Source organism: Lolium perenne, chromosome 1 (assembly GCF_019359855.2).
Source record: "Lolium perenne isolate Kyuss_39 chromosome 1, Kyuss_2.0, whole genome shotgun sequence".
NCBI lineage: Eukaryota > Viridiplantae > Streptophyta > Magnoliopsida > Poales > Poaceae > Lolium > Lolium perenne.
The window spans coordinates 38793564-38818148 of record NC_067244.2 but is presented as its reverse complement, the minus strand read 5'-3'; the positions used below and the strand labels follow the sequence as shown (position 1 = coordinate 38818148).

Sequence of the window (24585 nt, the reverse complement as noted above, 5' to 3'; positions counted from 1 at the left end):
GCTATTCCAGCGTGGCATTCTGCTATGCTCAGACGATGTCTCCACCGAGGTGCGCTGCTGCGCATGCGAGCTCATGCCGGCCAGCAGGCGAGCGCGCCCCGTCTGCTGGTACTCCCGCCGGTCGCCGACGCGGGCGCTAAGGACTTGCAGCTCCTCTGGAACGCCTTGTCGCATGGTCGGCATGCTCTCCATGTTGGAACCCACACTCTGTGCTGCACCACTACCTGCTGGAACGTCAAGTTGGCACGATCACCACGAGCCGCGCCCGCGCCTCACGACGAGCGCGCATTCAGTACGCAATCTTAGAAGCTACTCCCTTTTAAGTTGTAACCCGTACGTTATAATCGTGGCTGGAGGCAGTATGTATAATCAAACCTTGGAGGCGACTCTCCCGCCCTCATAGAGCTCTCGGATGTAGATGGAGGCAGCAGAGCCCTCCTCTCCCACTGGCTGGTGTAGCAGCCTTAGTTTACCCGTTGGATGGATGCGTACGCCCTGGTTCAGGCACGTGACGCTGTTGCGCACCTCCTGCACAGCCACGGAGAGGAGGCCGCCAGCTTATGCATGGCGTGAACGGATCCTGGATTGCCACCTGGTTCTGGATGAAGGAGAAGCCTGCCATCCGTGGCCTCTACGATGGAGTGCGTCACCGCCGCGTCGTGGTCGGCGCTGAAGACGGCATACAACGCTGGAGACGGCCGACTTTTCCAATCGTCCGACGGCTGCGGCGGTGCTACTGCCGTTCGCTCCGTCGCAAGCGCCCGTTCGCGCGCGTCCGCTTCCGACAGCCGCCACACCTTGACCGACCCGTCGAGGCTTCCGCTGTACACCACGAACCGCCAATCGGCACTCGAACCGGCCGCCTCCTCCTCGTCCATGGCGACGCACTTCACGGGTCCGGTGTGCCCGGCCAGCACGGCGAGGCTGACGTGCTCTGCCCCATCGCGCCGCCAGACGCAGAGCGTCCGGTCGGCCGAGCCGCTCACTACGACGTTCTTGGCGACCGCGAGGCACATAACCGCCATTTTGTGGCCCCTGAGCACACCGCCGTATCTCGCCACTCCGTCGATCCAGTGCCAGTAGGTGACCATCCCGTCCGACGAGCCAATGTACACGACGCGGTCCTCGGATGACACGGCTATCGCAGTGACCGCGCTCTCGCCCTCCCTGAGCACCCTCTCTAGCACGTGTTTCGACGCGCCGCCGACCTTAGTCGCGACCGCGTTTTTGTGCCGGCGACCGTCGAGCACCTGGGCGCCCACACGGGTCCCTCACGAATGGTTGTGCCACAAAATCCGGCGAAAATGTACCCCACGGTTAGCTTCGTCGCGACCTTGCCACTTTGCCAGCATCCGTCATACGCAAGAGGGGTCGTGGCATGCTCGGAGAAGGACACCATGAACAGGTGATCGTTGGGGCTGAATTAGTCGATGATGAAAGCCCACGGTCTGCTTCAGTAGCTCGATCTTCTGCCTCGCATGCTTCCGCTGAAGTCAAACAAGGTGAAGAGATAGCTCAATGTCTGTACTGTGCCACGCTGGAATAGCTGCTGGCTAAAACCACTTCAACAAAACAGCTATCACCGTCAAAGGGGGGATTTGACTGGTATTTGATAGTTAGGGGGGTTAAATGCCCCAATCCAAACTTGAGGGGGTTTATTGTCTCAAACCCAATACTTAGGGGGGTTATTTGGACTTCTTTCTCATCGTTGCCGTCCAGTTGCACATAGAAGCGCGTGGGCTGAGGAGGGTCCGCCGAGTGACCAACCCGTTTAGGGCGGCCTTTCCCTCGCCCTTTTAATATACAACGTTGAATTGCTGCATCACGCCTGCCCGTCACCTTTGGCTTTTTGGCTAGTGAATTTCTTTGAATTCTGAACTCGGGGGGATGCAGAGGACATGTACAATCGACAGTCCTAAGACGTAGTTGCTCATTGACGTTGGAGCGAGTTTGCTTCTGCATCTAGTTAAGCACGGTATATATCAATCAACAGCATATAAATCAGAACGTAACATACATGGAGAAAATGCATCTAGCTATCTCTTTAATTAGTTTGCATAAAATCTAGCTGCAGCAAGACAATTTAATTTTACATGTACTGAGCAAGCTTTCAGACTTTCTGAAACAGGTAACATGGAGCATATATTTGTATGTTCAGACTGCGAAACCCTGCTCTGTGATGGATACTATTACTTAACATCTTTTTTTGCCAGAACTAGTACTTAACATCTACTGTTTCCCGTCATTAAAAAAACATTTGCAGAAGAATACTACTACGGTTTCCCATCATTAAAGAAAAAAGAACTTGTTAAAACCCCAACTATCATTGACTACTTACACCTGCATCCTAGTGAGTTCAGAACAACTTATAGCCACTTTTGGTGGTGCCGCCACCGGAGAAGACCGTGCCGCGGGGGTTGGGGTCGGCGCAACCGGAGAAGCTGGTGCCGCCGCCAGGGAAATCAGTGCCGAGCCAGATGGTGCTTCCAGCGGAGAAGAAAGTACCGCAAGAGATGGAACCGACGCTGCCAAAGGGTAAGAAATGGATGTACCCGTAGATCCTTCTCTAGTCACGATCTGGATAGAAGAAACTGGACGTCCATCAAGCTGCTGGAGGATGCGGTGGATCAAATCGGCTGAGTTCAGGAAATATCGGCGATGTTCATCTGTGTCGGCGGCCGTTACCGCCAGGCAGCTGCCGGTGGAGGGAGGAGGCGAGCCGTTCATGGCAGTCATTAGTGTAAAAGAGGTGAAGTAGGTGGGAGAGATAGAGGGTTCGGGACTGAAGTAATTGTAGTCTGCTCTCTCTTTTTTACAAGCATGCGTCCTCAGGCAGATTTTTTTTAGATACGTACTCAGGCTGCTTTGTCAAACCAGGGCCTCAATGAAGCCCAGTTAACTATTTCTCCGCTAAAAGCGCGCTATAGCATATCTAGAGGGTTCACGCTTAGTAATTTTGCTCGCTGAGGCGCTATTTGCGAAACAGCATGCTATATCGCCCTAAAACTTCATAGGGTTAGCGCGCTATTTTTTTCAGGCAAGTTGCTTTCACTTTTTCGTGGTGATGAACTACAATCTGTTGGTTCCACTTCTAAGTCAGAAGATAATATCGCTAATGCTAATATGTTTTAATAAATAATTTATACTATGTTGTTGCCTTGTGAAATGTTGATGTTAGCCTTCTAAAATACTTGAGATCTATTTCTATATGTGGTTATGTATGTATGATTCAGTCACTTTTGGACTATATATATCTATTCGCTCTAGTAAAATTATTTATTTTTAGGCTATACTAGGAAGAATGCCCGTGCGTTGCAACGGGAGAGCGAAAAATTAAACTTTTGATAAAATATTGACGTGATAATTTTTTTAACTTCAAATTTTGTAGAAAACAATTATACTGAAATTTTGTTGGGAATATTTACTAATATTGTGCCCATGAAAATAAAATAGTTGTTTCAGAAGCAAAAGGAAAAGTTATATACTCCCTTCATTTCTAATTTTTTTTTCTAAAAGTAATAGTTGTTTCTAAAAAAGTTATATACGAAGGTATATAGATATATTTTAGTTATAGGTACATCTATTTTTTTAAGAAAAATTGAGAGGCTTTTTTTTAGGATGGAGGAGGTACAAATCTTTAGGGCAGCATAGTGTGCTTCTTTGAGAATTTATTTTGTACAAAATAGTTGGCACTGCAATACCCACAAAGTATATAAACATAAATCGGAAATTCAATTCACCTTCCGGGTGTGTATGCTCCCCCCACCTAAAAAATATAATTCCCAACAAAATCTAACAAAAAGTTTGGCTTGTACATCTCGCCAATCTATGTGTATTCGTACGGTTTCGTAAAAAAAGATATTTTTATGATCGATGTAAAAAAGACAAAATATGTCTCACAAAAAGTTTTATTTTTAGCACCAAATTTTGTCTTTTTTACACAGACCAATGGACAAGTCGATTTCAAGTAAAGGGTTTATGCGCAAGTAGCATGTGAAGATATACACGTGAATTTTTTTTTTGGAATCTTCTAACATTTCAAAATATATCAAAGGGCATTTCAAAATAAAAGAAGCATATGCATCCAAAAGCTAAAAATCGCTCCCTAAATCGGAAATTCAATTTATCTCCCAACATGAATTAACTACCTAAAATCCCCACTGTCTGATATCATATTGCACCAAAGCAATAGATATAACGCTCTGACACATTAATTTTTTTGGAAGAAGCACTTGTACTGTCATACATCAGGGAATCCCGTTACCGCTCGTCCGCTACGATGGTTTCTTTTATGCTCGACGCGTGTTCAGTCAGGAGACGTGGCCTCCTTGGTGTGATGCTTTTGCTTTGTGCGCTGGGTACCTGCTGGTGGTTTGTCTACCGATCGAGAGGAGGCGTTGCGTGTTTTGTTGTGTGTTTTCTCGCTGGAGAGATTAATCCATATATTTGCCAACATGTTTTGACATTAGCGTCTTCTGAATTCTAAAACATAGGAGTCGAGTCGTAAGGAAGCCCAGGTTTTGACGGAGATACTCTTGCTTCACCAATCTCCGATGTACTTTTGATCATCTTGGATACGGCCGCCATCCATGGCCGCTCCCTCGGGTGAGGCGCAGAGAAGCTCCACCATCTTGTCCTCGGCTCCCCGAAGCAGCTACATATTGAACACATTGGAGGTCTAGTCCTTGACATCCGCCGGCGAACGGCCTAGCCCTGAGGATTTTGTCCCCGACACTACCAATACCAAAACCACTTGGTCTCAAGCACGCAACACTTTATCGGTGCGCAGCCTAGCTTTTTAGGGACCATATGGAGAGCAGGAGAGAACCCTGGCTGGTGAGGCGGACGACGGAGCAGGCGGCGCGGCTCAAAAGTTGCTCATGGGGCTGGCCGCACAGCGGATTGCGGTGGTCCGCTGGCACATGCAGGAGTGGGCACGCCGGGATGTGGAGCAGCTCTGTTTCGACATCCGTGCCACGCGTTGCCCGCCCAGCAGGTCATCCGCGAGCTCGACGTGGTCGACGTCCTCGGCCTGCTCGAGTTCTACTGCTGCCTCATCTCCAAGATGGCCACGCTCGCTGACGCTCTGCGGGTAGGATTTGCCATCGTTGATCGCGTCTCCTCGATACGATACGATCTCACGTGTGTAATCTCTCAAGTTTATATAGGAACCAGGAGGTAGAGGAGATATGAAACGCGGCCGATAGGAAAAGAGTAGACCAAACTCAATCCACGTGGAGTTGTTTTGTTCCATCAAGTGTCCAGTTTTTTCCATTAGCTGTCCTTTTCGCGCGGGAGAAGTTGGAAGGAAAATAATAGCTGAGCGGATCTGGCTGGGACGTTGTATACAAAAATCATCGAACACAACCAAGGATCGCAGAGAGAACGGACTTGGAATGCCGAACGGACCAGGGCTGGTGTGACCCGGATAGGAGGGCTGGTGTGACCCGATAGGACTCCTCCTATGAACCGATGGTGCGGAACTACGACGGACGAAACCAACCAGCAACGGACGACGGACCAAACCACGGAAACACTTCGTACTTTATTATTAGGTATAGATATAGATTTAGTATTATTTTGAAAATGCTATTTAAAATATACCACACTATTACCACGATATAGCGTTCATATCGTTTGAAGGAGGCTGCCGCTAATTCATTTAGCACGCTATTTTAAAACTTAAGACGCGTTTGGCGGCCTGCATCCAGGCTGGTGGGGAAATACCGTACCCAAGTGCTTAAAAGATTGCACCTTTTAGCAGGAAAACATTAGGGCACGTCCAACACAGGCGCTACTGCAAGGGCGCTAGGAATTATTTCCTCGTCGTTTGGCGGTTGGAGAGGTGAATTCCTGCGGTAGGCCTACTGCCGACGCAAAAGAAAGCAGGGCGTGAAACTCTTTTCACCTGTCCTAGCTAAAGCACCGGAACCAACAGGAAGTCAGTCTGCCATCAGCAATTAGCGCTGCAAGGAGAGTACCTGGAGGATTTTACAATCTTTTGACATTCATTTGTTCTCTATTAGCGCCATATAGTATATAGCATTGTAATGCCCGTATACTCCTCTCAACATTAAAAAAAAGGTGTGCATATACTAATAACAGTTGCTGAAATGAAACTAAAAATAAACAGACATGCACGGTTTACGAAGGATGGAAATACAGAGTTCATCACCATCCGTTTTAAATTATAAGATTAGATTACTTCAATGTGGGCTACATACACACTAAAATTAGTAAACAGACACACTGAAATGGGTCCAGGTATATAAGATTCAGAAAAAAGGAAGAGCATCTTAAGATACGGAACAGACATCGAATTGTTCAAACATATCGTACAAAAAAGATTATTTTCTCCAGAAAGATTCATGGCTCAGTTTAGGGTTGCATCAACATGCGGATATTTTTCAGACTAGGCTTAAACCACATTGTCGCCTGTCGGGGAAATCCCCAACCATCTTCTGGAAGGGTGATAACTCCCATGAGCTCATTTTCCCCTTGCTGCAGGTTACAACGACAAATACAACTAAATGCTGGTTCCCGAAATGCATAGTACGCGATGTACACACAATTTGACCTCATGAACGGAGTCAATGTTCCATCAGGAGCATTGCCATCATTTATCTTCAGGTTCATTGGATAATTCTGTCCAATGAACAGAGAGTGTGTGCCAAGGCTGTCAACTCGACTCCAATTGGGTCCAATCAGGGATAGATCTTTCTCAAAAATATGTATGACAGGGGCAGGATACTCTCGCAGGATAAGGCCATTACCATGATGCAGAACTTCTGCAGGCTCAAGGTGATCATTGCTACGTATATACCGATCATCATGGATTATCATCAAGCGCTTGCCATCGGCTGATCGAGCTAAAAATCATCTGCCAGACGGTTCCTTCATCGGTGATGGGATCACGAATAGCAGGGCAAGGTGGGCATCTGCATTGTAAACGGAGACACAAAAAGTGTTTGAATGGCTCAGGAAGACAAAAATACCAGTAACTGCAACTTCGCATTTGTAGGATCAAATGGAGGATGCAGTCATTATACTTGTATAAAAACTCGAAGAAATAAAATTGTTCCCATTTGAGATGTATGTTAATTACACTCATATTCATTGATGGTAGATACATGTCTCAACCTTATCTGATCCATGATTGTAATGCTTTGAGTACATCGAATATTCAAATAAATTGAAAGTTTGCATGCATCAATTGATGAAGAGGCCAGGGCTAAGCTCCTTATTCATATTCTGATAAGAGCATGCAGTAACTAATTCAGGAATGCATTCATATACTGCAATAATCTGGTTTGGGTTGATAGATTAGTGCACTGCATATACTACTGTAATTCGTTTGTAGCAATGGTTCAGTCAGGTTAGGATAATTAAATGGTGCACAGTCATTTGAAAGGTGAAAAAAATCTTATTGACCAATTAATTAATTCAGTTACAATATATCATGAATGGGCTTGATATTAAAATTTATTGCGAAGTATATCATATGGATTGAAGAATTACCGGCCTGTGATTGATCCCAGCAATATGTGGTGCCGGTCCACCCATCCACCGCAACAATGAAGCCGTTGTGCTCGATGGCGTCACTGTAATCTACACCACAACTAGCAAGAGAGAATAACCTCCACTCCTGGCTACCATTAGCCAGGTAAGCGAGTCCAGAATTGAATAGAGCGATGAGCTTGTAATCTGAGTAATGTCCAGCTTTTGTGGGCACTTCGCAAATTACAATCTTCAACAAAAACATGGCACGCCCATACGTCATGTACCTTTCAGGAGGCAAGTTGGGGAAGCCAACCCATTCCTCGCGAAAAATGTTGCAAGTTTCCGACGATGGTAGGGAGATTTCTTGGTGCGTGTAGATGTTCGCGAGGAACCAGTTCCCACCACTGTCCACGTCGGCGATCCAGTCGCCGTTCATGCCAACCCAGAATCTATTGTCCATGAACGGCAGGATGGCTGTGCGCCGAGGATGGTCGAGGGGCACAACGTGGTACACCGTGTGGTGCGCACTACTATCATCATAGTGCCAATAGGCAGAATCGGGCATCAGCAAGCAGGGTCCATCCCAATGGTGTAGATTCATGTTGTCGGCGACATGGCGGCACAGCGTTTTGGAGCATGCGGCCAGCCGGACGTCAACTGTAACGTCCAGACTCTGGGCAATGAGATTGAACAGCTCGGCGGGGAGCTTCCCCCAGTCGCCATACAGCTGGTCGTCGTTCGATGCCGCCATGGAGACGAGAAGGATTTAAGAGGGCGGAAGCAAGTATGTGTGATTGGAGTTTTGTAGGAGAGTCGAGCGGGAAGGAGGAGTGCTGCGGTTCTGCGGAGGGGTGAGGAGAGAAAGCTATGCAAATGGGAGATCTAGAGGATGAAAAAAATTGCTAGCAGCGCTTGGCGAGTGGAGAACGATGATGGAAGTGGAGAGCCAAGGATGGAAACGATGGAGGTGAAGAGTAGGAGTGGATATGACTTTTTTTATTCTTCAGCAGCTGCATCGAGGCGCCGAGTAAAACTTCGGCTAGGATAGCACGCCACTACGTCCTGGTGCAGTTACTGTCCCGTCAAATCAGTTTGACCACAGAAATGGTTTCTTTATTAGTACAGTATAACTTAATTTTTTCGAATAATATATACTACTCCATTTAATATACTCACTCCGATTCATATTACTTGTCAAATGATATGGATGAATCTTGAACTAAAATGTGTCTAGATATATCCATATTATAGTCAACTAATATGAATCGGAGTTTGTTTGGTTCAAAGGATTTCTAAAGGTATCTTGTACGGAGTAGGATTTTTACACATAGGGATTTTTCCTATAGAGCTTGCTTGATTCAAAGGATTGAGAACCCTCCAAAATACCTATGGATTGCTTTCTCTACAATCCTATCTCTTGGTAATATTGCTATGTGTCTATAACAACTATGAAATGAACTCAATCTCAATAGAAATTTCCTTTGTCTTTCCTAATCAAACAACTAGTTATTTTATGTATTCGTTTACAAATTAAGATAATTTTTAGGTTATAGGTAATCATCGAGCTTATGTGATCATCTTTTATGATCAAACTTACTTGATCAGCCGCGGAGGCGCAAAGGAGCAGTGGTGTGCATTAATACGGCCGCATGGGGAAGGCACAGCTAGCGACGATGAGACATATCGCCAGCATTGGCCTAGGGAACCGTCGCCACCATTAATAAAAGCTATCCCTTTGGGCACCATGTCTCCCACTACTCGTGTCACGCGCGCATGTGGGTTACGGATGGATGGGCTGGGGAAGCCGGACAGAAAACATGACAACCAGGGGGAAATGAATAAAAATAATACAAAGTCGAAAATATTATTAGATAGAAAGTTTGACTAAGTTTTTACCAAATGCATTAATATGCAAGATACAAAATCAATATTATTAGATAGAAAATAAATTATATTTTCATATGGTGTCTACAAAATATTATATGTGCTGATAGGTTTGGTCGAACTTTACTTGGTTTGAGTTTTCAAGAAAAATATACTAAGCTTTAAGCATTGAAACAGAGGTATTTTTCGAAGCACCTACATGTCTTTAGAAGACAAAAGAAAACATGGAGTAAGGTTGTTTTTTGTGCAAAAGTTTACGTCAAAATCTGGTTATTTGTGTAAAAATAATCTCAAATTGTGTTATGTGCAAAAACTGCACCAACAAGTGGTGGTATGTGCAACTTCCTCCGTCACACAAAAGGCAAGCCATTGATTCATACTTAATTGTGAATAATTACAAAAGTAGTAGGCAACTAATAAGCGCACATGATTAAACTGCTATGCGAGATCTTCAGCCACCAGAAGTCGTTCCCGCGCCTCTCTAGCTTTGAAAATCACGCGTTCTGCGACTTCCATCAAAGGGACAAGCTGAGCTTTGATCCGTTCTCCCAGATGAATGGCCTCGTCACAACTCCTACGAGCGCAGGCCGTGATCTCATCCACTTCTAGGAAAGACACCGCCTGCCTGTACCGAAATATCTTGATCCCTAACTCTCTGTTCTCCTCCTGCATGCTTGCAAGATCCAACTTCATCCTCCGACAGGATAAGCAAGGGGAGTGATCCTGCCAAAGGTAACAACAAACATATCGAGCGTTACCGGCAAACGAAATGCACAAATTAGCTGATTAACGAATGTGGTCACTAACATGTAGGACAGACTTAAGTGGTGTCTACATGTCAGTGACTCGAAGTACCAAAAACCAGCAACCCAAAGTCAGCTAATATTAACCTCCGTCTTCAGCTCCTTCATCCTCTTGAACGGCGGGGAAGCTGGCAACTTATCTTCTTCTACGACCTCTCGCTGGAACCTGACGTCAAAGGATGAGAGATCCTGCGAACGGATGTGCTACGCCTGCACGTGCGATTCCCCAGGGCGCTTCTGGCGTAACTCGGAGTTCTCGGCGCCGAGATGCGGAAGTTCCGCTCCCGGGGCCTTGTTGACCCTAAGCCGAGATAGCTCATGTGTAAGCCGACGAAAAATGTTCAAAATGTTATAGATCAGGCATATCATTACCAGTGCAAACGAGGTAAGTGAATCTCCGGGATCTCGCCCAACGACCGCGGTTGGTCCAATGCCACCACATCTTCTCCGAGATTGACTAACTCCTTTACATCATCTTCTCCGAGCTTGACCATCTCCTTTACATCATCTTCTGCTCCGAGCTTGACCATCTCCTTTACATCATCTTCTCCTGCGAGCTTGATCATCTGCCTCACATCATCTTCTCCGGTGATATCGACCCTCTCCTGTGGAAGATAACAGATATAAGTCCGAGTATTACCAGCAAAATGAAGGTAATTAAAAGAGGCGTAGTAACCCTTGTGTCCTGGCTCATCAACGGCGGGGACGCTGAGCCCGCATCGTCTCCTCCGAGATCTCCCTTCGCAGGCAGGATTGTTAGAGACAGTGTACTTCTGGTAGTAGTATTTATGCATGGGGCGCCAAGGGGTCGAGAAGCTAGGACTGCATCTTCTCCTCCGAGCTCTTCCTTGGTAGACATGACAAATGAAACGAGGTGTGGGGGCGTAAAGGTATAAAATGGCGGACGGCCGCCCCGCCTCGGCCCTCCAAGGCTTATTTTTTTGCCTTACTAAACTAAAAACCATATTTTGCGTCTCACACGTCTGCCCTAAGAGGGCTGCAGGGTCCCATGCATGCAGGTCCCACACTTTAGTGAGCACAAGTCATGTGCGGTAGGTAGGAAAACTTCCAACAATCTTCTTTGTCAAGTGAAGACACGTCGTCAAGACTCTCTCTCTCTATCTCCCCCCTTTTGTCATTGAAAAAAAAGAATATTAGACGGGGGCCTAGCCTGCACTACAGGGGGGGCGATTTTGACAAAGTAACCCTTTTGGCGAAGAAAAATACAGAATGAGCCACACAAAAAGGTTAGTCCAGTGAAATAGATTGCTCAGAGGGTCAGTCCGTGCTTTTCTTTGCCAAATGGGTTATTTCTGTCAAAATCGCCGCACTGCAGTTTGCAGATCGAAAAACCTTGCGTGCCAGTCAACATCACTTCCCGGAAAGGTTGAAGCATTTCGAGGCCGTGACTGCTCTCCCTTCCTCTTCTCCTTCCGTGTGATCCCTCTTCCACCTTTTATCCTTTGCAACATATGCAAAAAATTGTCCGTGACTTGTGCTCACTGAAGTGTGGGACCTCACGCATGGGAACCACACGTAAGTGACAGACCTATTGGTGTAATAATTCGGGTGATCATTATACTATATTAGAACTCCGTACAAAGTTTCGTATGGATTCAAGGGTAGGAAAGCCAAGTTAGTAACTCACTTTTTCCGCGCGTGAAGGGAGGGGGTGGGCAGTATGCTACCCTGAATTTGTGTGACCCCCAAAAACTAGCAAATACGAGAGAGGCATCGAAAGAAACACACTCGTCCCCTACCCCCCCTCCCCACTAAATTTGAAATCAAGCCAAACAAAAAAGGCAATCGAAAAGCATGGATTGTTCATCTTTTTCTATATAGTTAGGGTTAGGGTTTAGGGTTTATAGAGATGCACATATTTTCATTTTACATTTGTGATGTAGCATAATACATAGGTAAGATACCAAGCATGACCTTTGTTAGAATAACCATTAACGTGTTCTCTCACCTTTAGATTCAAATGGGCATAAACATTCAGAAAAAATCAAAAAACAATGAAAAACCAAAAGCACACATAGTATTCTTATGTCATATAGTAGGAATTGAAGTTAATAAACAAGGTCTAGACATATTCAAACCAGACAAATCATGTATCTACACCTAACCCTAAACTTTGTCTTATGAAGTCAAGCATGAAGAGAAATGGTTTTGGGTTTTAAACATGGAAATTTCAAAAACCTCCCAACAAAAGCTTCATTTTAGAGTGACTAAGAAGGATACACGCTTACCTTTTCATTTTCATGTTTTAAACTTGTTTAAATCTAGGTCAAACCTAGGATTTGACCAAGATTCAAATGGGCATAAACATTCAAAAAACAAAAAAATGAAAAACCAATGCACATATAGTCTTCTTATGTCATATAGCTAGTAAGCATTCAAGTTGATAAACAAGCATGTCTAGACAAATTCAAACCCGACAAATCATGTATATACCCCCTAACCCTAAACTATTTCTTATGAAGTCAACCATGAAGAGAAGTGGTTTTGGGTTTCAAACATTATATTGAGATTCAAGAACCCCCCAAAAGCTTCATTTTAGAATGACTAAGAAGGATCCAGGCTTACCTTTTCATTATATGTTTTAAACTTGTTTAAATCTTGGTCAAACCTAGGATTTGACCAAGATTCAAATGGGCATAAACATTAATTCAGAAAAAACAAAAAAACAAAAAAACAATGAAAAACCAACGCACATATAGTCTTCTTATGTCATACAGTAAGCATTCAAGTTGATAAACAAGCATGTCTAGACATATTCAAACCCGACAAATCATGTATCGATCTACCCCCTAACCCTAAACTCTGTCTTATGAAGTCAACCATATGAAGAGAAGTGGTTTTGGGTTTCAAACATTGAGATTTCAAGCACCCCCCAAAAGCTTCATTTTTGAATGACTAAGAAGGATCCATGATTACCTTTTCATTTTCATGTTTTAAACTTGTTTAAATCTAGGTCAATCCTAGGATTTGACCAAGATTCAAATGGGCATAAAAAAATCAAAGCACATAGCCTTTTATGTCATATAATGAGCATTCAAGTTGATAAACATGGTCTAGACATATTAAAACAAGAAAAATCATGTATCTACCCTGGCCCTAACCCTAAACTCGATCTATCTTATGAAGTCAAACATGAAGAGAAGTGGTTTTGGGTCTCAAACATGGAAATTTCAAAAACCTCCCAAACACTTCATCTTAGAGTGACTAAGAAGGTTCCATGCTTACCTTTTCATTTTCATGTTTTAAATTAACTTGTTTAAATCTTGGTCAAACATAGGGTTTAAGGTTTAGGGATCATCGATCGAGTGCACACACACATTTTTAGAGGCACATGCGCCTTTGCGCATAAAGTGCATGCGTATATATATAAGTGTGTTTCTTGGCCACCAACGATATATAGATCTAGAGAGAGAGATTGAAATATATTTAGGATTTAGGGTTTAGGGTTTAGGGTCTAGGGTTAGGGTTTAGGGTTTAGTGTTTAGGGTTTAGGGCTTAGGGTGTAGTGTTTAGGGTTTAGGGTCTAGGGTTTAGGTTTTAGTGTTTAGGGTGTTTAGGGTGTACGTTTAGGGTATAATTAGGGATTAGGAATTAGGGTTTTAGGGTTTAAGGTTTAGGGATCATCGATCGAGTGCACACACACATTATTGGAGGCACCCGCGCCTTTGCGCATAAAGTGCATGCGTATATATATAAGTGTGTTTCTTGGGCACCAACGATATATAGATCGAGAGAGAGAGAGATTGAAATATATATATATATCCCCAAGAATATGTGCAAATATATATTGAAATATATGCACGAATGATATGCAAGGTATGCCATGCGCGCATAGCATGAAGAGAAGTCGTATTGGTTTCAAACATTGAAATTTCAAGAACCTCCCAAAAGCTTCATTTTAGAGTGACTAAAAAAGATCCAGGCTTGCCTTTTCATTTTCATGTTTTTAAATTGTTTAAATCTTGGTCAAACCTAGCTAGTATTTGACCAAGATTCAAATGGGCATAAAATTAAAAAAACATAAAAATGAAAAACCAAAGCACATATATAGCCTTCTTATGTCATATAAAATAAGCATTCAACAAGTTGATAAACAAGGTCTATACATATTCAAAATAGAAAAAGCATGTATCTACCACCCCTAACACTTAACTCTGTCTTATGAAGTCAAGCATGAAGTGAAGTGGTTTTGGGTTTCAAACATTATATTGAGATTTCAAGAACCCCCAAAAGCTTCATTTTAGAATGACTAAGAAGGATCCAGGCTTGCCTTTTCATTTTCATGTGTTTTAAACTTGCTAAAATCTTGGTCAAACCTAGGACTTGACCAAGATTCAAATGGCATTAAACATTCAAAAAAAAAAATCAAAAAATGAAAACCAAAGCACATAGCCTTCTTATGTCATATATATATATATATATATATATATATATATTAAGCATTCAAGTTGATCGATATGAACAAGGTCTAGACATATTCAAAACAGTAAAAGCATGTATCTACCCCCTAGCCCGGCCTTAACTACGTCTTATGAAGTCAAGCATGAAGAGAAGTGGTTTTGGGTTTCAAACATGGAAATTTCAAAAACTTCCCAAAAGCTTAATTTTAGAGTGAATAAGAAGGATCCAAGCTTACCTTATCATTTTCAGGATTTATGCTTGTTTAAATCTTGGTCAAACATAGGATTTGACCAACACACATATAGTCTTATTATGTCATATAGTAAGCATTCAAGTTGATAAACAAGCATATGCATGTCTAGACATATTCAAATTAACCCGAAAAATCATGTATGTACCCCTAACCCTAAACACTGTCTTATGAAGTTAACCATGAAGAGAAGTGGTTTGGGTTTCAAACATTGAGATTTCTAAGAACCCCCCAAAAGCTTCATTTTAGAATGACTAATAAGGATCCAGGCTTACCTTTTCATTTTATGTTTTAAACTTGTTTAAATCACTGTCAAACCTAGGATTTGACCAAGATTCAAATGGGCATAAAAAATCAAAAAAATCAAAAAAAAAACAAAGCACATAGCCTTTTTATGTTATATAATGAGCATTCAAGTTGATAAACATGGTCTACACATATTAAAACAAGAAAAATCATGTATCTACCCTGGCCCTAACCCTAAACTCGATCTGTCTTATGAAGTCAAACATGAAGAGAAGTGGTTTTGGGTTTCAAACATGGAAATTTCAAAAACCTCCCAAAAACTTCATCTTAGAGTGACTAAGAAGGTTCCATGCTTACCTTTTCATTTTCATGTTTTAAATTAACTTGTTTAAATCTTGGTCAAACATAGGATTTGACCAATAAGATTCAAATGGGCATAAACATTCAGAAAAAAATTAAAAAATAAGAAACCAACACACATATATTCTTTTTATGTCATATAGTAAGCATTCAAGTTGATAAACAAGCATGTCTAGACATACTCAAACCTGACAAATCATGTATCGACCTACCCCCTAACCCTAAACTCTGTCTTATGAAGTCAACCATATGAAGAGAAGTGGTTTTGGGTTTCAAACATTGAGATTTCAAGAACCCCCCAAAAGCTTCATTTTTGAATGACTAAGAAGGATCCATGCTTACCTTTTCATTTTCATGTTTTAAACTTGTTTAAATCTTGGTGAAACCTAGGATTTGACCAAGATTCAAATGGGCATAAAAAATCAAAAAAAAAAACAAAGCACATAGCCTTTTTATGTCATATAATGAGCATTCAAGTTGATAAACATGGTCTAGACATATTAAAACAAGAAAAATCATGTATCTACCCTGGCCCTAACCCTAAACTCGATCTGTCTTATGAAGTCAAACATGAAGAGAAGTGGTTTTGGGTTTCAAACATGGAAATTTCAAAAACCTCCCAAAAACTTCATCTTAGAGTGACTAAGAAGGTTCCATGCTTACCTTTTCATTTTCATGTTTTAAATTAACTTGTTTAAATCTTGGTCAAACATAGGATTTGACCAAGATTCAAATGGGCATAAACATTCAGAAAAAAATTAAAAATAAGAAACCAACGCACATATAGTCTTCTTATGTCATATAGTAAGCATTCAAGTTGATAAACAAGCATGTCTAGACATATTCAAACCCGACAAATCATGTATCTACCCCCTAACCCTAAACTAGATTGGTCATCTTAGAGTGACTAAAAAGGATCCAAGCTTACCTTTTTATTTTCATGTTTATGCTTGTTTAAATCTTGGTCAAAAATAGGATTTGACCAAGATTCAAATGGGCATAAACATTCAGAAAAAATTAAAAAACCAACGCACATTAGTAGCCCAAAATCGAACCATTCAAGTGGATATTTTTAAACTTGATCTGTAGCAGTGGGCAAAACCCTAGATTAACCTATATTTAATCATAGATTCGTAGGTCGATTTTTCTACTTTTTTATTATTACTATGCAGCACATGTGTGTTTGCCCGTCGCGTGAAACTCGGAGGAAGAGGGATCACTCGGAAGGAGAGAAGAAGGGAGTGCATTATGGTGTCTCCCCTTTTTCGGGTGATGATGTTGACTGTTGTGCAGGTTTTGTCAGTGAGCAGGAGGTGCGAGCGAGCGAGTCGAAGCGAGGCCGAGAATGAGAGAGATTTTTTTTGTGAGAGGGACAACCGAAGGATCCTGAAGGACCCACAGACTTCCAATACGCATCCTGATGCGTCTTCTCTTGACAAAGAAGATGGCTGGGAGTTTGCGTACCTACTGCACGTGACTTGTGCTCACTGAAGTGTGGGACCTCACGCATGGGCACCACACGTAAGTGACAGACCTGTTTGGTGTAAAAACTCGGTTGATTATTATAGTGCATTAGAACAAAGTTTCCTATGGATTCAAGGGTAGGAAATCCAAGTTAACTCGTTTACATGACATTAATTTTTCCATGAAGCAAAGTTAACACATCTATCAATTGGTACATTTTGGAGTGACTAAGAAGGATCCATGCTTACTTATTCGTTTTCACGTGTTAAACTTGTTTAAATCTTGCTCAAACCTAGGATTTCACCAAGATTCAAATGGGCATGAAAATGAAAAAATGAAATACCAATGCACATAGTCTTCTTATGTCATATAGTAAGCATTCAAGATGATAAAGAAGGTCTAGACATATTCAAACCAGGCAAATCATGTATCTACTCCCTAACCCTAAACTCGGTCTTATGAAGTCTAGCATGAAGAGAAGTCGTTTTGGGTTTCAAACGTTTAAAGCAAAAGCCCCATTTCAAATATTTCAAACTTATTCAAATTTGGTTCAAATTTGAAAGCCATACAAGTTATAGCACACATAGTGCATACATGTTCACACATACTGCACTAGATGCTAACCCTATAGTTTGAGGCCATTGGATGAGGTCGAAAAAATTCTTGGATTAGAAATGGGGTTGTTCGAACCCCGTAGTTCGATTTTTTTGAACCTTGATCTGTAGTACTGGGCAAAACCCTAGTTTAACCTATTTAATTATAGATTCGTAGGTCGATTTTTCTACTCACCTTTTTATTATTACTATGCAGCACATGTGTGTTTGCCCGTCTAGCTAGTGAAACTCAGAGGAAGAGGGATCACTCGGAAGGACAGAAGAAGGGAGAGCATTATGGTGTCTCCCCTTTTTCGGGTGACGATGTTGACTATTGTGCAGGGTTTGTCAGTGAGCAGGAGGAGGTGCGAGCGAGCGAGCGAGCGAGTCGAGCGAGGCCGAGAATGAGAGAGATTTGTTTTTTTTGTGAGAGGGACAACCGAAGGATCCAGAAGGACCCACAGACTCCCAATACGCATCCTGAATCCTGATGCATCTTCTCTTGACAAAGAAAATGGCTGGGAGTTTGCGTACCTATTGCACGTGACTTGTGCTCACTGAAGAGTGGGACCTCACGCATGGGCACCACACGTAAGTGACAGACCCGTTGGTGTAAAAACTCGGTTGATTATTATAGTGCATTAGAACAAAGTTTCCTATGGATTCAAGGGTAGGAAATCCAAGTTAACTCATTTACATGACATTATTTTTTCCATGAAGCAGAGTTAACACACCTATCAATTGGTACATTTTGGAGTGACTAAGAAGGAACCAGGCTTACTTATTCGTTTTCACGTGTAAAACTTGTCTAAATCTTTGTCAAACCAAATTGGCAGAAAATTCAAAAAAAATAAAATCAAAAACCAAAGCACATAGTCTTGTATGTCATATAGTAAGCATTAAAGTTGATAAACAATGTCTAGACATATTCAAACCATACAAATCATGTATCTACCCCCTAACCCCTAAACTATGTCTTATATGAAGTCAAGCATGAAGAGAAGTGGTTTTGGGTTTCAAACATGGAAATTTCAAAAACCTCCCAAAAACATTATTTTAGAGTGACTAAGAAGTATACATGCTTCCTTTTTCTATCAATTGGTACATTTTGGAGTGACTAAGAAGGATCCATGCTTAATTATTCGTTTTCACGTGTTAAACTTGTTTAAATCTTGCTCAAACCTAGGATTTCACCAAGATTCAAATGGGCATGAAAATGAAAAAATGAAATACCAATGCACATAGTCTTCTTATGTCATACAGTAAGCATTCAAGATGATAAAAAAGGTCTAGACATATTCAAACCAGGCAAATCATGTATGTACTCCCTAATGACCCTAAACTCTGTCTTATGAAGTAAGGCATGAAGAGAAGTGGTTTTGGGTTTCAAACATGGAAATTTCAAAAACCTCCCAAAAGCTTCATTTTAGATCTTGGTCAAACCGAGCTAGTATTTGACCAAGATTCAAATGGGCATAAAATTCAAAAAATAGAAAATGAAAAACCAAAGCACATAGCCTTCTTATGTCATAAAGTAAGAATTCAAGTTGATAAACAAGGTCTAGACACATCTAAACCCGACAAATCATGTATCTACCCCTAACCCTAAACTCTCTCTTATGAAGTCAACCATGAAGAGAAGTGGTTTTGGGTTTCAAACATGGAAATTTCAAAAACCCCCCAAAAGATTCATTTTAGAGTGACTAAGAAGGATCCATGGTTACCTTTTCATTTTCATATTTTAAACTTGTTTAAATCTTTGTCGAACCCAGGATTTAACCAAGATTCAAATGGGCATAAAAATTCAGGAAAAAACCAAAAGAATGATAAACCAAAGCACATAGCATTCTTATGTCATATAGTAAGCATTAAAGTTGATAAACAAGGTCTAGACATATTCAAACCAGATAATCATGTATATATCTGCCCCTAACCTTAAACTCTGTCTTAATTATGAAGTCAATCATGAAGAGAAGTGGTTTTGGGTTTCAAACATGAAAATTTCAAAAACTTCCCAAAAAATGGTACATATTAGGGTGACTAAGAAGGATCCAGGCTTACCTTTTCGTTTTCATGTTTTATACTTGTTTAAATCCTGGTCAAACCTAGGATTTGACCAAGATTCAAATGGGCATAAAATTAAAAAAAAATAGAAGAATGAAAAACAAAAGCACATAGTCTTCTTATGTCATATAGAAAGCATTCAAGTTGGTAAACAAGGTTTAGACATGTGTTCAAACAAGACAAATCATGTATCTACCCCCTAACCATAAACTCGGTCGATCTTATGAAGTCTAGCATGAAGAGAAGTCGTATTGGTTTCAAACATTGAAATTTCAAGAACCTCCCAAAAGCTTCATTTTAGAATGACTAAAAAATATCTAGGCTTGCCTTTTCCTTTTCATGTTTTAAAATTGTTTAAATCTTGGTCAAACCTAGCTAGCTAGTATTTGACCAAGATTCAAATGGGCATAAAATTCAAAAAAAAACCAGAAAAAAATGAAAAACCAAAGCACATAGCCTTCTTATATAGTAAGTAATATGAATCTAAAAATGATTTTGGGGGATTTCTATGACCAAGTTATAACACACCTACATTTCAAATTTGAATTACTTCCAATAAATCAGCATATAGTCATTTAAATGTGTGAAACTGGCTAAAAACACTAAAAATCGTAAAGAGTTGGGAATTGGCACTAAAATATGTCATAGTTTATCTTAAAAATGTAGAGGCGCCATTTTGACCCGTATCTTATGTACCCCATTCGTTAAATGATAAACTATCACGAATTACCTTTTATTTTAGGCATTACTTTTCACGGTAAAATGATAAACTATATCACGAAGTTCCATTTCTGTCAAAATAGTCCGCGTAACTTTTTTGTAGAGATATAAACCCACACAACGGCCATCTCCTCCTTAATTTATTGTGCAAAACCCCCACAACGGTCACCTCCTCCTTAATTTATTGTGTTAACCCCTACAGCGGTCATCTCTTCCTTATAAACAACCACAACGGCCATCCCTTGTGTCAATAGGTTCTGCCTCTCTCTTCTTCGTTCACATACACTTGATCCCATTGCCATGGCTTCCACGTCTCGGACGCCGACCAGAAGGGGAAGGGGAAGGGGAAGGGGAAGGGGCGGCCGGGGTGATGGATCATCATCATTGCCACCACCACCGTCAACACTGCCTTTGATCATAGAGGAGTTCTTCATCGTCGTCTATGAAGACCCTTTGGTCAAGAAGGTACGTACGCGTTCCCACATATATGATGCATGTGATTGATTATGGGCATGTTCTAAAAAACCTTTAATTTTAAACGATCGGCGCTCGATCTCTTTGCAGGCTCTCCCAAAAAAGTTTGCGGACTATCTTGACGGCCAGGAGCCAGCTAAGGTGTATCTGCGAGCAGCTGACTGCGGTCCTCGTCTCTAGACCGTGGAGGTCCTATTTGACGGACAAGGCCGGATGTACCTCGACAAGGGCTGGGAGAATTTCGCCATCGCGCACGGTGTGGATTTCGGCTGCTTCGTACACTTCAAATATGAAGGCGATGATGTGCTCACAGTGAAGGTGTTCGACGAAACAATGTGCAGGAAGTACTACTACTCGGACGACGAAGATAATGACGATGAAAGTGACGACGACGTGAAGCCATGCATCCATCATCTTTAGATAAGGGGATTATGACCAAGAATATATATGTAGCCACTACATATGCATCGATTTTAGAGGTGGATAAACTGGAGAGAGAGAGAGTCTTGATGCGTCTTCTCTTGACAAAGAAGATGGGAGTTTGCCTACCTACCGCACATGACTTGTGCTCACTGAAGTGTGGGACCTCACGCATGGGAACCACACGTAAGTGACAGACCTGTTGGTGTAATAACTCAGGTGATCATTATGCTGTATTAGCACAAAGTTTCCTATGGATTCAAGGGTAGGAAAGCCAAGTTAACTCATTTACTTGACATTTTTTTTTCATGAAGCCAAGTTAACTCATCTATCAATTGGTACATTCTTGTTATATTCGAAATTTTACTTGAAACTTGTTGGTCATGCCATTTTACTACTCGCCTAACACTTTTTCCGCGCGTGAAGGGAGGGGGTGGGCAGTATGCTACCCTGAATTTGTGTGACCCCCAAAAACTAGCAAATACGAGAGAGGCATCGAAAGAAACACACTCGTCCCCTACCTCCCCTCCCCACTAAATTTGAAATCAAGCCAAACAAAAAAGGCAATCGAAAAGCATGGATTGTTCATCTTTTTCTATATAGTTAGGGTTAGGGTTTAGGGTTTATAGAGATGTACATACTTTCATTTTACATTTGTGATGTACCATAATACATAGGTAAGATACCAAGCATGAACTTTGTTAGAATAACCATTAACGTGTTCTCTCACCTTTAGATTCAAATGGGCATAAACATTCAGAAAAAATCAAAAAACAATGAAAAACCAAAAGCGCACATAGTCTTCTTATGTCATATAGTAGGAATTGAAGTTAATAAACAAGGTCTAGACATATTCAAACCAAACAAATCATGTATCTACACCTAACCCTAAACTTTGTCTTATGAAGTCAAGCATGGAGAGAAATGGTTTTGGGTTTCAAACATGGAAATTTCAAAAACCTCCCAACAAAAGCTTCATTTTAGAGTGACTAATAAGGATACAAGCTTACCTTTTCATTTTCATGTTTTAAACTTGTTTAAATCTAGGCCAAACCTAGGATTTGACCAAGATTCAAATGGGCACAAACATTCAGAAAAACAAAAAATGAAAAACCAATGCACATATAGTCTTCTTATGTCATATAGCTAGTAAGCATTCAAGTTGATAAATAAGCATGTATAGACAAATTCAAACCTGACAAATCATGTATATACCCCCTAACCCTAAACTATTTCTTATGAAGTCAACCATGAAGAGAAGTGGTTTTGGGTTTCAAACATTATATTGAGATTCAAGAACCCCCCAAAAGCTTCATTTTAGAATGACTAAGAAGGATCCAGGCTTACCTTTTCATTTTATGTTTTAAACTTGTTTAAATCTTGGTCAAACCTAGGATTTGACCAAGATTCAAATGGGCATAAACATTAATTCTGAAAAAACAAAAAATTAAAAACCAACGCGCATATATTCTTCTTATGTCATATAGTAAGCATTCAAGTTGATAAACAAGCATGTCTAGACATATTCAAACCCGACAAATCATGTATCGATCTACTATACCCCCTAACCATAAACTCTATCTTATGAAGTCAACCATATGAAGAGATGTGGTTTTTGGTTTCAAACATTGAGATTTCAAGAACCCCCCCCACCCCAAAGCTTCATTTTTGAATGACTAAGAAGGATCCATGCTTACCTTTAAACTTGTTTAAATCTTGGTCAAACCTAGGATTTGACCAAGATTCAAATGGGCATAAAAAATAAAAAAATAAACAATGCACATAGCCTTTTTATGTCATATAATGAGCATTCAAGTTGATAAACATGGTCTAGACATATTAAAACAAGAAAAATCATGTATCTACCCTGGCCCTAACCCTAAACTCGATCTGTCTTATGAAGTCAAACATGAAGAGAAGTGGTTTTGGGTTTCAAACACGGAAATTTCAAAAACCTGCCAAAAACTTCATCTTAGAGTGACTTAGAAGGTTCCATGCTTACCTTTTCATTTTCATGTTTTAAATTAACTTGTTTAAATCTTGGTCAAACATAGGGTTTAAGGTTTAGGGATCATCGATCGAGTGCACACACACATTATTAGAGGCACCTGCGCCTTTGCGCATAAAGTGCATGCGTATATATATAAGTGTGTTTCTTGGCCACCAACGATATATAGATCTAGAGAGAGGGATTGAAATATATTTAGGGTTTAGGGTTTAGGGTCTAGGGTTAGGTTTAGTGTTTAGGGTTTAGGGCTTAGGGTGTAGTGTTTAGGGTTCAGGGTCTAGGGTTTAGGTTTTAGTGTTTAGGGTGTTTAGGATGTATGTTTAGGGTATAATTAGGGATTAGGGATTAGGGTTTTAGGGTTTAAGGTTTAGGGATCATCGATCGAGTGCACACACACATTATTGGAGGCACCCGCGCCTTTGCGCATAAAGTGCATGTGTATATATATAAGTGTGTTTCTTGGCCACCAACGATATATAGATCGAGAGAGAGAGAGATTGAAATATATATATATATCCCCAAGAATATGTTCAAATATATATTGAAATATATGCACGAATGATATGCAAGGTATGCCATGCGCGCATAGCATGAAGAGAAGTCGTATTGGTTTCAAACATTGAAATTTCAAGAACCTCCCAAAAGCTTCATTTTAGAGTGACTAAAAAAGATCCAGGCTTGCCTTTTCATTTTCATGTTTTTAAATTGTTTAAATCTTGGTCAAACCTAGCTAGTATTTGACCAAGATTCAAATGGGCATAAAATTAAAAAAACATAAAAATGAAAAACCAAAGCACATATATAGCCTTCTTATGTCATATAAAATAAGCATTAATTCAACAAGTTGATAAACAAGGTCTAGACATATTCAAAATAGAAAAAGCATATATCTACCCCTAACCCTTAACTCTGTCTTATGAAGTCAAGCATGAAGTGAAGTGGTTTTGGGTTTCAAACATTATATTGAGATTTCAAGAACCCCCAAAAGCTTCATTTTAGAATGACTAAGAAGGATCCAGGCTTGCCTTTTCATTTTCATGTGTTTTAAACTTGCTAAAATCTTGGTCAAACCTAGGACTTGACCAAGATTCAAATGGCATTAAACATTCAGAAAAAACAAAAAAAACAAAGCACATAGCCTTTTTATGTCATATATATATATATATATATATATATTAAGCATTCAAGTTGATCGATATGAACAAGGTCTAGACATATTCAAAACAGAAAAAGCATGTACCTACCCCCTAGCCCTTAACTATGTCTTATGAAGTCAAGCATGAAGAGAAGTGATTTTGGGTTTCAAACATGGAAATTTCAAAAACTTCCGAAAAGCTTAATTTTAGAGTGAATAAGAAGGATCCAAGCTTACCTTTT

The 24585-nt window shown here is 40.9% G+C and overlaps 1 protein-coding gene across 1 annotated transcript; it reads right to left on the bottom strand.

Annotated features, from left to right (window-relative positions):
* Positions 1–500: 500 nt before the first annotated feature.
* On the bottom strand, positions 501–1399 carry LOC139831980 (protein JINGUBANG-like). The gene is made up of 2 exons (XM_071821376.1): positions 1334–1399; positions 501–1250 (listed from the first exon to the last, which is right to left on the bottom strand). Exons 1-2 carry the CDS (start codon positions 1397–1399, stop codon positions 501–503), a joined length of 816 nt encoding a protein of 271 aa, XP_071677477.1.
* Between the last annotated feature and the right edge of the window lie 23186 nt (positions 1400–24585).

Excerpts from the sequence above, each read along its gene's own strand:
- LOC139831980 (XM_071821376.1), bottom strand. The coding sequence starts at position 1,399 with ATGGTGTCCTTCTCCGAGCATGCCACGACCCCTCTTGCGTATGACGGA. Across the intron at positions 1,251-1,333 it reads GATGCTGGCAAAGTGGCAAG|GTGCTCGACGGTCGCCGGCA; the intron begins GTCGCGACGAAG and ends GTGGGCGCCCAG.